At 39.0% G+C, this 13937-nt stretch overlaps 1 protein-coding gene across 8 annotated transcripts in view; it reads right to left on the bottom strand.

Annotated features, from left to right (window-relative positions):
• Positions 1 to 13937, bottom strand: part of FBXO38 (F-box protein 38) — a 79441-nt gene that overhangs the window by 14182 nt on the left and 51322 nt on the right. For 6 of the 8 annotated variants that reach the window (XR_011389800.1, XM_051844376.2, XM_008255213.4 and 3 more), the window contains 3 exons: positions 4012 to 4131; positions 2848 to 3027; positions 627 to 1361 (listed from right to left, as the gene is read on the bottom strand). Coding sequence is in view for 7 of the 8 variants with exons in the window: in XM_051844376.2 (XP_051700336.1) it covers positions 627 to 1361; positions 2848 to 3027; positions 4012 to 4131 (1035 nt within the window). In the remaining variant the exon portion in view is untranslated. The remainder of the gene's footprint in view (positions 1 to 626; positions 1362 to 2847; positions 3028 to 4011; positions 4132 to 13937) is intronic. The other 2 variants (XM_002710296.5, XM_008255216.4) reach the window with 2 other exon arrangements.

Below are 13937 nucleotides of genomic sequence, written 5' to 3'. Positions count from 1 at the left end.
ACATTAATTATGATCAAGAAATATACTTACTCCTGCTGCTCAACCCAATGATTTGGCATACACATCATAAATATTAATGAAATTAAGTACATCTGCTTTGAGGATTATCTTCATCCAAATAATTCTCAGTCAAAACTATTTACTTACCTGGTTATGTCCTGGTAAACCGAACTGGAAGCAAAACTTGATTACAGAAAAAAAATTACTAAATACTGCACATACATAGGAATATCCCCAGGAACCTTCAGTGAGACATATTCCCCCAGCCCTAGGAACTTCAAGTCCTTATTTTTGGTTAAGTTTAAAAATTTGCTAAGTTTAGATTTCCTTAAGTGTGGAATGCAGCTTCAACATCACAATCAGCATTGACTTTAAGATAAATACATACAGTTACATTCTCTAAGCCAAACAATTTGAATTTTCTGGGTTGGATGTTTTACAAACTATTTTACACCCCCACCCACCAACCCACTGTCAAAGATTAATTCAAAATACATATGATCAACAGAACCCCCAAAACAAATTTAATTCGCCAAACTGGCTTTTTGTAAGAAAACTCACAGGACAAGCTCATGCCTTTCTCCAGCCCTACCCTGCAGTTGCTAATCCTGGGAGCATTGTCATACCTGACTCAGATACCAGCGGTACATGGGACAGTCTGCTCCTGGCCCTGGTTAGGGGCCTCCGAGGGTAGTCTTCATGAGACTGCACGTCACAACTCTCAGGCTGGGAGCTCCCCCTCCTGTCCTCACCTGTAGCCCCAGAGCCACTCCCATTAGTCCTCTCATCATGTGCTGGGCCTGCAGACCCCCCTTGTGGCAGAGTCCTAAAGGAAAAGGCGGATCTCGTACCATCCGGGCCATTCACAACACAGGCTCGGCTGGTTGAAGGACGTTCCTCATCAGAACACCTGCTAGTTCTCCTTTGGGATTCCTGGGGCCTGTGACAGCAGCATCTGGGGCAGACAGAACTCTCTGCATCTCCCTCCTCCATGGCCTCAGAGTCCTCTGACCCACCGGGGGAGCAGACACACTGCCTGGACACATCCACTTCTGTAGGGCTAGGCTCGGAAGAGCCGCCGCTGTTCACCGTCCTTACAAAGTCGGGGCTTTGAGAAGCAGTGCTGTGTGAGCTGGAGTTTCCCACTGTGCTGGCGGTGGTGCTGCTGCAGCTGGGATAAACATCCTTGTTTTTTTTCTTTTCAGGAATATCCCTAGCTGCTTTCATATCGGCTTTGATCTGCTCACTGGTGACCTGACAGCCTTTCTCACAGCTGCTTTCCTCGAGGGGAAACTGCTTCGACTGGCCCATCTGATGGGAGTTGTACCTCTTTCGAAGTGGAGTCTTGCCTTTTCCACTTACTGCTTACAGAAAAAGAAGAACGGCCCGAGGAAAAGAAAAGATTTCAGTATAAATTCTGGACAAAGGGCAAGAGTAAATCTGGAACAGGAAACAATGTATACTAATTTTTCTAAAATACAAATGTGATTATCTCACTGAATTGCTCAAATATTCTCCATGGTTACCTAGTGCCCACACAGTTTAGACTTCCTTAGCTCAGCCTTCACAGTTCTTCATGATCTGATTCCAAGTTATCTTCCATTTTGTCCCCTCTATTTAGATTCTATATTGTATCCCAAACTTTTCTCTCAATATACCACTGCCTCAGGGTCTTTGTTCTCACCAATCTGTCACTGTGGACCTCTGTTCAATCTCTTCTGCACACCCATCCCAAAGCCACTGTAGGATACACCCTGGAATATTATCTGTATTTCTGACCTGATTCTCCATACTAGAGGCTTCTGAAAGACACCATAACTTTTATCATCTCTGTATCCCTCATAGTGCCTAACACAGTACCTGGGGCACAGTAAGGCTCAATGAGTGTATAAAGCAGTAAGCAAATAAGGTTTCATCTGGTCAAGAGGTTCTAGTTGCTAAATTTAGAAAGTGAATTTTTTGGGAAACATTATGTTAGTAGGTTGGCCATATCACTTTTCCTAAATTTCAGTTGCCAGAAAAGAACCTTCCAACTAAAGCTATTGCTTAAGATGAGTAAAACAGAAATTGAATATTCAGTCAGTGGTTAGTAAATTATTCCAAGGCCAAAGAATTGAGCTTTCTATACACAGAAGTGCATATATATTTCAGGTACAGTGTTAATTGTATGAAAGACATTCAAATGTATTAAGGAGTAATGGTATACTAGGGAAAATGAGTGGATAATTAAAAAAACAAATTTATTCTTTGCAAAAAGTGGTAAGCACACAGTTCTGAGAAATGAAAGGGAAAGACAAGGAACAAGTATGAATCTGAAAGTTAAGAGAATTATAAACTCTTGGTGAGACAAATGGAAAAGGTACTAACTAGATTTAAAGGAAGGCAAGGGATTAGGAAAATGTACTTGAGTTCTCCCTCAAGCACCACACTGGCCAACAATACTCACTAAGCACAGCTGGACAGATTATTAACTGGGGAATGATTGGTTGTTCACTGCTCTGGATGACTCAGTAGCCTTGCCTTACATGAGCAACAGGCCTCTTAATAATTAATCCTTGATACTGTGATGCGCAACTACCTAAAGCCTCCATTGGGGGACTCAAAACACTTACTTCCCTTCCCTGAGCCCTCGTTTATTAATATTTTTGTTGTGCTACACTTGCCCATGATAGCACCACCCAGATTACCCTCTTACTTTGGCAATAGCCTTTCTTGCTTCCTATCACATTCCCTAAGGAATGTGTGAACTGCAACATAAGCTGCAGTAGGGATACATTATACAAAAGTCACGTGTGTCAGTTCTGACAGTGACTCACTAACGGGTCAGAGGAAGACACAACTGCTCACCTGACAGTTCCCTGGACTGCCCTGACTCTCCAGTTTTTTCTTCACGTTCAGAGTAACGCCGAGCACCATTCTTAGGAATCCAGACTTCTTGGAGTTCTAGACTGTCTTCTTCATCATCACTCTCTGAATCATGAACAGTTATTGGGGTTGGTTTTACTACACGCTGAAGACCACTAGGTCCTAAAAAAAAATACAGGCCTAACAGTTAATTTGTGCTCAAGAAAGGCTCTTATGTAAAGTACTATTTCCAGGTATGGAGAATAAAAAGAACAGAAAATGCATTCTTGAAAGCTAGATGCGTTCTTGCTATTTGAGTATGTACGTTTACGCAGAACATCCTTTATCTGCTTTCTAGTACAACTCTTAAACCTTTAGCTATTATGACCCAATTTTCTGACAAGTGACTAATAATGGCAACATCAACCAAATGAAAGCTCCAAGGAACCTTCCATGTCTTTTTCCAGTCACATTTTACAACACCTGGCACAGAGTAGGCATTCAGTAATTATTTGTTGAATAAGTGAGCACATCTGTAAGACATTTAAAACAAGGATAGTTAAGAGATATTTTCAATTCAAAGACAAGGTAGCATTACAAAAGATCAGGAGTGAGAAAATCTGAGTTTTAACCTCAATCTTTCCCTTAACTGCTAGCTGAACGGTCTTTAGTATATTATCAAACTTTTGAAAGAGTATTAGTTCCCACCTGCAAAGCACAGGGTTGCATAAAGTAATCTTTGAGGGCATATGAATCTACTGTCTGCCATAAGTCATGAAATGACACAGTCTAGATCTTGGTCTCTTTATTAAACCAAGTCAACCACTGCCCTGCTCCTCCCCAACTGAGATGATGTGAAGTTACAAGCAGAATATTTAATCAGGTTATTAATTTCCCCATCAACAATTCACTGCTTTCTTTTTCTACACACACACAAAATTGGGATGAGGCTGAGGAAAGGCAAACAGAGACAGACAGACATGGATACCTGGCTACATAGAAAAGCCGCTATTGTCACAGTTACAAATAAAGAATACCAAGAATATACTGCATGCTTCAATAAACATCATCAAGTACATCATTAGCTGTAAATGTCAGAAAACAAGTCTTCTCAGAGTCAGGCTCCAGTAGTCAGAATGACGAATGTAGGAAGAGTCACTTGATTACCTGCTTGTTCCTCATCAACATCCACAGGAATAATTGCCTGACTATGAGCTGGAGTATCATTTCCACCCTCAGCTACTACTTCTCCATCTTCTTGTACCATGTCTTCCATCTCATTCAATGCTTCAAGAAAAAAAACAAAAAAAAGTCAAAGTGAGAACAGAAAGGCATAAAAAAAAATCACAATGGCAAGCAAAACTGGCAGTTCTGAGGACTGAACAGCCTCCAGATTACTAAAGTCACTCTGGAAAAATAGCAGGTTCCTGTGCTTCATTGTAGCAGTATTAACAAAAAGTGTTCAATTATTCTATAGAGGAGGAAATGAAAATCACACAGTGGAGAAAAACCCATCACCATAAGATGAAAGAAAGGAGAAAATGACGCAGTTGAGAGAAGAAAGGGCCACATTCATCCCTGCAGATGTTACCAAGAATGTCTGCATGATTTGTTTCCTCTAAGCTATCTGTTTTGAAGATGGTGAAAGCCAGCTACTTAGGAAGCCTTGTGATCATCTTGGGCAATCTATCTTATCGTGCCTACCAGCTAAACAAGGATATCTTGGGCAGGAAGTTAAACTGCACCTTTCTCCACCTACTTTCTAGTTTCTATAGTATCATTTACTGGCTAATGTGTGCCAAAGATCATTAACAGATACAAACTATGTGCATTTTTAATATTTTAAGATCTTTAAATGCTTTATATGCATCAAAGTTATCCTTATTTATTATTGGCTATCAGTGATAGAGAAAGTGTAATTTTATTCTTGTATTAAGCCAGACATAAAGTTCAGTTAGTTTACACCAGAATCAATCCAAACATCTACAACCAACTTATATTTGATCAAGGAGCCAAAACCAATTCCTGGAGCAAGGACAGTTTCTTCAACAAATGGTGCTGGGAAAACTGGATCTCCACATGCAGAAGTATGAAGCAAGACCCCTACCTTACACCTTACACAAAAATCCACTCAACATGGATTAACCTAAATCTACGACCTGACACCATCAAATTGTTAGAGAGCAGCAGAGAAACCCTGCAAGAAACTGGCACAAGCAAAGACTTCTTAGAAAGACCCCGGAGATCTGGCTGAAAAGCCCATGAGAGTATTTCAGGCATGGAAAGCCAAGACACTCTGGCAAAAAGATCTCTGTGAGTGAGATCCCAGTGGAAAGAACAGGTCTTCAAAGAGGGAGGTGCCTTTCTCTGAAGGGAGGAGAGAACCTCCACTTTGACTATGACCTTGTCTAAACAAGATAAGAGTCGGAGAACTCAAGGGGCTTCCATAGCCTTGGAAACTCATGACTGGTGCATAGGGAGATTATTGATGCCATAAACAGGAGTGTCAATTTGTAAAGTCAACAACAGGAGTCACTGTGCACTTACTCCTCATGTAGGATCTCTGTCCTTAATGTGCTGTACACTGAGGCTTAATGCTATAACGAGTACTCAAACAGTATATTTCACTTCGTGTTTCTATGGGGGTGCAAACGATTGAAATCTTTACTTAATGTACACTAAACTGATCTTCCTTAAAAAAAAAAAAAAAAAAGAAATTATCAATTCCCAACTTGACTCTCACTGGGATTAAACATGACAATAGGTCTGATCTGATTTCATCATCATTTAAAAAAAAATCATCTATTATTTTTCACTTTATGTTTCTGTGTGGGAACAAACTGTTGAAATCCTTACTTAAGGTATACTAAGCTGATCTTCTGTATATTAAGATAATCGAAAATGAATCTTGATGTGAATGGAAGGGGAGAGGGAGTGGGAAAGGGGAGGGTTGTGGGTGGGAGGGACGGTTTGGGGGGGAAAGCCATTGTAACCCATGAGTCGTACTTTGGAAATTTATATTCATTAAATAAAAGATAAAAAAAAAGAAAAAAAAAAAAAAAAAAAAAAAAAGAAAGACCCCGGAGGCAAAGGCAGCCAAAGCCAAAATTAACAATTGGGATTACATCAAATTGAGAAGTTTCTGTATGGCAAAACAAACAGTCAAGAAAGTGAAGAGGCAGAATGAGAAAAATTATTTGAAAATTATGCAACTGATAAAGGATTAATAACCAGAATCTACAAAGAGATCAAGAAACTCCACCACAACAAAACAAACAACTCACTTAAGAGATGGGCGAAGGACCTAAACGGACAGTTTTCAAAAGAGGAAATCCAAATGGCCAATAGACAAATGAAAAAATGTTCAGGATCACTAGCTATCAGGGAAATGCAAATCAAAACCACAATGAGGTTTTACCTCACCCCAATTAGAATGGCTTTCATACAGAAATCAACAAACAACAGATGCTGGCAAGGATGTGGGGGCAAATTGGTAAAGCCACTATGGAAGACAGTTTGGAGGTATCTCAGAAATCTGAATATAGCCCTACCACATGACCCAGCCATCCCACTCCTCAGAATTTACCCAAGGGAAATTGAATTGGCAAATAAAGAGCTATCCACACCTCCAAGTTTATTGCAGCTCAATTCACAATAGCTAAGACATGGACTCAACTGAAATGCCCATCAGCATAACACTGGATAAAGAAATTATGGGATATATACTCTATGGAATACTACAGAGTGGTAAAAAAGAAATGAAATCTGGTCATCTGCAACAAAATGGAGGAATCTGGAAAACATCATGCTGAATGATATAATAAGCATGGGACAAATATCTTATGTTCTCTCTGATCTGTGATAACTGAGCACCTAAAAGGAAACCTGTAGAAGTGAGACTGACGCTATGAAAAGCAATGACTGGATCAGCCCTTGTAGAAGAACAGCTTACTATTTTATTCTTTTTAGTACTTTCTTTCTCTACTTAATACCACCAGTTGAACTCTTTACTTAACACAGAATTATTCTTAGGTGTTTAAATCCAATTGAAAATTGATCCCTGCTACAAATAAGAGTGGGAATAAGAGAGGGAGCAGATGTACATGTTCCCTTGGACTTATCCCTAAGGGTAAAGCTAAATACTTGCCATGGGACTCCAAATCCCATTAAGTTGGCAGGTACTAATGCCATCTTACTAGTTAAAGTGATCAGTTTAAGTTCATAATTGATCATAAAGATAGGATTAAGTGTCAAAGGCATCACATAAATAAGACCAGTGTCTGCTAATGATAATTGATAGAATTAAAAAGGAGAGAAGGATCCAACATAGAAAGTGGGACACATAGCAGACTCATAGAATGACAAATGCCCTACACAGCACTCTGGCCTCAGAATCAGCTCTTAAGGCACTCGGATCTGGCTAAAAAGTCCACGGGAGCATTTCAGGCATGGAAAGCCAAAATGCTGTGGCAAAAATGACATACATGAAAGATCTCTGTAAGTGAGATCCCAGTGGAAAGAATGGGCCATCAAAGAAGGAGGTACCTTTCTCTGAAAGGAGGAGAACCTCCACTTTGATATTGGCCTTGTCTAAATAAGGTCGGAGTTTGTGAATTCAAGAGGCTTCCACAGCTTTGGCAGCTCATGACAAGAGCCTTGGGTGATCACTGACATCATAAATAAGAGTGTCAGTTGTTAAATCAACAACAGGAGTCACTGTGCACTTGCTCCCCACATAGGACCTCTGTCCTTAATGAGTTGTACTACGAGAATTAAATGTAAAACTAGTCTTCAAACAGTACTTTATACTTTGTGTGTCTGTGTGGGTGCAAACTGTTGAAATCTTTACTTAGTATAGAGTTGATCTTCTGTATATAAAGATAATTAAAAATGAATCTTAATGAAGAATGAGATGGGAGAGGGAGCAGGAGGTGGCATGGTTTGGGGGTGGGAGGATGAGTATGAGGGGAAGAACCGCTATAATCTAAAAGTTGTACTTATGAAATTTATATTTATTAAATAATTCATTTTATCATCCCTCCCTGCCAAAAAAAAAAAGGTTCAGTTAGTTTACTGTATCTTCTTAAGATAAACAATCACTTTCCCAGAGGAAGTAAATAAAACAATTCCTGGCTTTTACCACCTCTTTAAAAGATTAAATTCTTCAGGTGAATATCCAAGGCACTCATTCTTACTTACCTTGTTTCTTTCCAACCATCTTTGGTCTCAGTTTGCAATAGATCACAGGAATATAGGTTGAACATCCCCAGTCCAAAAATCCAAAATCCTAAATGCTCTGTCATCCAAAATTTTTGAACATCATGTCATCACTTAAAATGTTTCAGATTTCAGACTTTTAGATTAGGGGTGCTCAAGCAGTAAATATTCCAAAATCTGAAACAGCCTGGCCCCGAGCATTTAGGATAAGGGACACTTAACCTGAACTACCTTTCACATTTCCTGGCTAGGACACAACTCAGAGGGCAGCAGAGGCTGTGTCCACCTTCATCATCACTGTATCCTCAACGCCTAGGCAGGGTCAAAGACTTGGCTTTGAAAGGAACCAACCATTTGAGTGAAATGAATAAACCAGCAAAAGAAGGCAGGATCCATGTCTTGAAAAAAATAAACCACCTACTTAAGGAGATAAAACAAACTCATACAATTTACAAAGAAGGAAAAACAGGACTAATTCAAAAAGCCATCATTCACATATATGTCACTGAAATATATAGTAGTAAGATTTTAACTTTCATGAAGACAGTGGGATTTGTTTTGGTCCTAAACATACACAAAATTACATTCCCCTTTCTGTTCAGTGTCCCATCTTGAATTTCTGCCCAGCTCTAGCCTGTGATATGTACATTGCAGTTAGTGACAAAATGAGGATTGACCTCCTGGGAAATTTTCTGTAAAAGTAAATCAATTTCCTTCTTTCATTCAATTCTAATAAACTATGAAGAGCAATTAGTCATTAATGAGTACACACTGTATTAGGCTCTATGCTTGCTTTTATATATATAACCACAAGCAGATGGGAAACCTGCAGTCTTGGTTCTTAAAGAAAATGTACACATTCTGGCAGAGATGGCAGATACACAGAGTAAGGTCAGGTCAGAATATACTTGGTCAAATTCTAGAACATATTCACCAAATGCTAGATGAGTCCAAAAGTTCAAGGGGAACACAGAGAGAGGAGAAGCAACTAATTTTCCTGTGGATCGAGGGAAAGGTTCAGAGATGAAATGACATTTCATACCAGGAGGTATGCCACATTTTTTTTTTTTCCAGAAGAGTGAGTGGTCCAGGGAAAATAAAGAACAGGTGCTTGTGTTGTGATGAGGTATGTGAAAGAGAAAATATGGCTGAGAAGGCAGCCTGAGCCTCAGTTTGCAAAAAGCTTAGAAACTCTTGCTAAAAAGTTTTGAACTGTTTCCTGTAGGCAGAAGGGAACCACTAGAAGGCTTTTATGCAAGGAAAGGCATGAGCAGAAGTGCATTCACATATCTGTGTGATAAGGTTTTCCAAAGCTGCTGAGCAACTGCTATGAGGATACCAGAATAATCTGGGGAAATATTTAACTTAATAGAATGCCCCAAACTTGTATAATTTCTTTCATTGCATTCATTTAAATATTTATTGAGGATCAACTACAGTTTGTTACTATTCCAAGGTGCCAGGAAACATGGGTTACTCCAGTACGGGAAGTAAAAGAAACTTTCTTAAAAGCATTAATAAAAACATCAGATAGCAACATCTTATGTAACAAAATTAAGAGTGCGGTGTGACAGTGGATTGGTGACTACTTAAAATCAAGTAGTAAGGAAAGACACTTCAGAGATTAACATTTAAGTTAAGACCTAGATGTCAATAAGAAGCCTACCTTGAAAAGGTAGATGGAGGAAATTCTAAGAAAACACCAGTTAGCGTGGCTGTAGATGCCTGATGGTATGTTCAAGCATGTTTTGTGAGATGGGGAGCAGGACAAGATCAAGAGACCCCAAATCATGGACCAGTTTGTGACCTGGATTTTAATTTAAGGCAACGGAAAGCTATTAAACAGTTTTAAATAGGGATCAACATTGTCATTTTTTTTTTTAAAGTACCCTGGATATTTTAAGAAAGAACTAATTTTAGCTGGGCTTAATGTAGGAAGACCAATCTAAAAGCTATTAAAACATTTATGTTGGCTGGCGCTGCGGCTCAATAGGCTGATCCTCCACCTGTGGCGCCGGCACCCCAGGTTCTAGTCCCGTTTGGGGTGCCAGATTTTGTCCTGGTTGCTCCTCTTCCAGTCCAGCTCTCTGCTGTGGCCCAGGAAGGCAGTGGAGGATGGCCCAAGTCCTTGGGTCCTGCACCTGCATGGGAGACCAGGAGGAAGCATCTGGCTCCTGGCTTCGGATTGGCACAGTGCGCTGGCCGTAATGACCATTTGGGGGGTGAACCAACGGAAAGGAAGACCTTTCTCTCTGTCTCTCACTAACTCTATCTGTCAAAAAAAAAAAAAAAAAAAAGGATATTGAAAAAAAAAACATTTATGTTAAAAAAAGTTTGTTACAATGGAAAAGGAAAGAAAGACATGATGGGGAATGTTTTAGTGACAGTAAGACTTGCTAAAGGACTCAATGTTGTAGAAAGCAGGTAGACAGCAAAGGAAGACTATCACTAACTTGGTCTCTGGCAAAGAGATGATGATGCCTTTGGTTTTGATTTAACTGCTTCTTGGTTTTCATTTTTTAATTTTGTTTTAAAAAACAAAATACACTTACTGGGGTTATTTTCAGATTGTACTTTGTCTTAGGCTTTAAAAATAAGGCCTTGGGGCCAGCGCTGTGGCATAGCAGGTAAACCCACTGTCTGCAGTGCTGGTATCCCATATGGGTGTTGGTTTGAGACCTAGCTGCTCCACTTTTGATTCACGTTTCTGCCATGGCCTAGGAAACCAGCAGAAGATGGCCCAAGTGCTTGGGTCTCTGCACTCATGTGGGAGACCCAAAAAAGCTCCTGGCTCCTGGCTTCAGACCAACTCAGCTCTGGCCATTACAGATGGAATATATTCTCTCTCTCTCTGCCTCTGCCTCTCTGTAACTCTGTCTCTTAAATAAATACATGAATTAAAAAAAAAAAAATAAAGGCTTTTACACCAGCAGTGGTTCTTAAAGTACAGTTCCAGACCATGAGCATCAGCATCATCGAGGAGCTTGTCAGAAAGGAGTTACTCAGACCTGCTCACTCAGAAGTCCTGAGGGCAAGGCCGAGCAGTGTTTCAGCAAGCCTTCCTAGTGACGCCGAGGCACACTTGCTTGTGAATCCCTGCTATCAATAAAGCTGCAAAGCAACTCTACTCAGCGCTGAAGTCAGGTTAGCTGGGGCAAGAGTGTGCACACCATAACACTGTACTTAAACACATCACATTCCTGAAGTTGTTTTAAGTCAAGATAGGAAAATTACTTACAAGATGTATAGGTAGAACTTTGTTTAAATAATTATACAGTATGCTTTAGTAATCACAGAAGCATGATTTTGACATGTGCAAATTTTGTTAGGACAATGTAAACTTTTAAACAACATGAATATCTATTGTTCTATTTTATTACAGTACAGCAAAGTTCAAGAAAAGAAGTTATATTTTCTGTTAACCAGACAACAATTAAATAATCATAAGCCTTCTGGAAGGATACATTTTAAAAAGGAAAGTCTTATTAAATTATGAAAGTTTGGCAAATCAAACAACTTCATATTTTTCTCGGAGGTTGTACTAATGATAATGTTCACCACAAAACAACATAATTCATCATAGTATTTTATAACAAATCGACTTAATTTATACAAATTAAATGGTTGTTAAAATTAAACAATGCTTTTCTTTTAAAGCCCATTACTTCATGCAAACTGAAATTAAAAAGAACGGAGCAACGATAAGTAATTTGATTCATTCTGGAGCTGGACCAAAATGAAATCGAAGGTCACGCATAAAAATTTCTAAAAATTATACATTAGAGAGAGTCACATGTCACTACCAGTTTCAAATTAATGGTTAACACTTTGCTAAATGTGAATGGAACCATCTATGTCAGTTGTTTCAACTAACAGTTTCTGACAGTCATTTTTATTTTGAAGCCCTGTACTCCTCTTCATTTTAACCAAGAATCACAGTCTTTCTCCAGTTAATTATTTTTGAAAAAAAAAATCTACCTGATGTATATGTACAGTAATAAATACAACTAAATACATTGCCACCTGGGCAAGACCTGTGAAACCTAATGTTTATAGCCATTGTTCTTACTCTATAAATGCTGCCATTACCTTTGGTGTTCTTAGGCTTCCTCCTGCTATTCTTCAATCTTTTCATTATTGCTTATTCCTTTGTGTCTCTGCTTTTAATAAATTTGAAAATACTGTACATGATAGTAGTCCTTTAGTTAATTGCTGAAGTTGAATATTATCATAACTATAGCTTAGAAATTCAAAATAACTTTTTCTGTATCTTGGGTATTTAGTTTGTATGCAAGTCTCTCATCTACTAAAACCATATTTATAACACCTAAGAATAATTCTGTGTTAATTACAGAGTTCAACCAATAGTATTAAGTAGAACAAAAGAAAATACTAAAAGGGATAAAGTATTAAACTGTACATCAACAGTCGGGACAAGGGCTGATCAAGTCATTGTTTCTCATAGTGTCCATTTCACTTCAACAGGTTTCCTTTTTGGTGCTTGGTTAGTTGTCACCGATCAGGGAGAACATATGATATTTGTCCCTTTGGGACTGGCTTAATTCACTCAGCATGATGTTTTCCAGATTTCTCCATTTAGTTGCAAATGACCGGATTTCACTGTTTTTTACTGTTGTATAGTATTCTATAGAGTACATGTCCCATAATTTCTTTATCCAGTCTACTGTTGATGGGCATTTGGGTTGATTCCAGGTCTTAGCTATTGTGAATTGAGCTGCAATAAACATTAAGGTGCAGACAGCTTTTTTGTTTGCCAATTTAATTTCCTTTGGGTAAATTCCAAGTAGTGGGATGGCACAATTATTCTTAGGTGTTTAAATTTAACTGAAAAGTGATCTCTGTTAAATATAAGAGTGGGAATAAGAGAGGGAGGAGATGCACAATTTGGGACATGCTCAAGTTGACTTGCCCCAAATGGTAGAGTTAGAAATGTGCCAGGGGATTCCAATACAATCCCATCAAGGTTGCATGTACCAACGCCATCTCACTAGTCCAAGTGATCAATTTCAGTTCACAACTGATCACACTGATAGGTCTAAGAGTCAAAGGGATCACACAAACAAGACTAGTGTCTGCTAATACTAACTGAAAGAATAAAAAAGGGAGAGAACGGTCCAACATGGGAAGTGGGATACACAGCAGACTCATAGAATGGCAGTTGTCCTAAACAACACTCTGGCCTCAGAATCAGCCCTTCAGGCATTCAGATCCAGCTGAAGAGCCCATGAGAGTATTTTAGGCATGGAAAGCCAAGACAATCTGGCAAAACAAAACAAAACAAAACAAGCCTAAATGAAAGATCTCTGCGAGTGAGATCCCAGTAGAAAGAACGGGCCATCAAAGAAGGAGATACCTTTCTCTGAAGCGAGGAAAGAACTTCTACTTTGACTATGGCCTTGTCTAAGTAAGATCGAAGTCAGTGAACTCAAAAGGCTTCCATAGCCTTGTCAACTCATGCCTAGAGCCTTGGGTGATCACTGACATCATAAACAAGAGTGTCAATTTGTTAAGTCAACAACATGAGTCACTGTGCACTTACTCCTCATGTAGGATCTCTGTCCTTAATGTGCTGTACCTTGTGAATTAATGGTATAACTAGTATTCAAATAGTATTTTACACTTTATGTTCTGTGTGGGTGCAAACTGATGAAATCTTTACTCAATATATACTAAATTGATCTTCTGTATATAAAGATAATTGAAAATGAATATTGATGTGAATGGGATGGGAGAGGGAGCAGGAAGGAGATGGGAGGGTTGTGGGTGGAAGGGAAGTTATGGGGGGGAAAAAGCCATTGTAATCCATAAACTGTACTTTGGAAATTTATATTTACTAAATAAAAGTTAAAAAAACC

The sequence above is a fragment of the Oryctolagus cuniculus genome, chromosome 6 (genome assembly GCF_964237555.1).
Source record: "Oryctolagus cuniculus chromosome 6, mOryCun1.1, whole genome shotgun sequence".
NCBI lineage: Eukaryota > Metazoa > Chordata > Mammalia > Lagomorpha > Leporidae > Oryctolagus > Oryctolagus cuniculus.
Note: the sequence above shows the minus strand (reverse complement) of the source record. Positions and strands in the feature narration are given on the sequence as shown.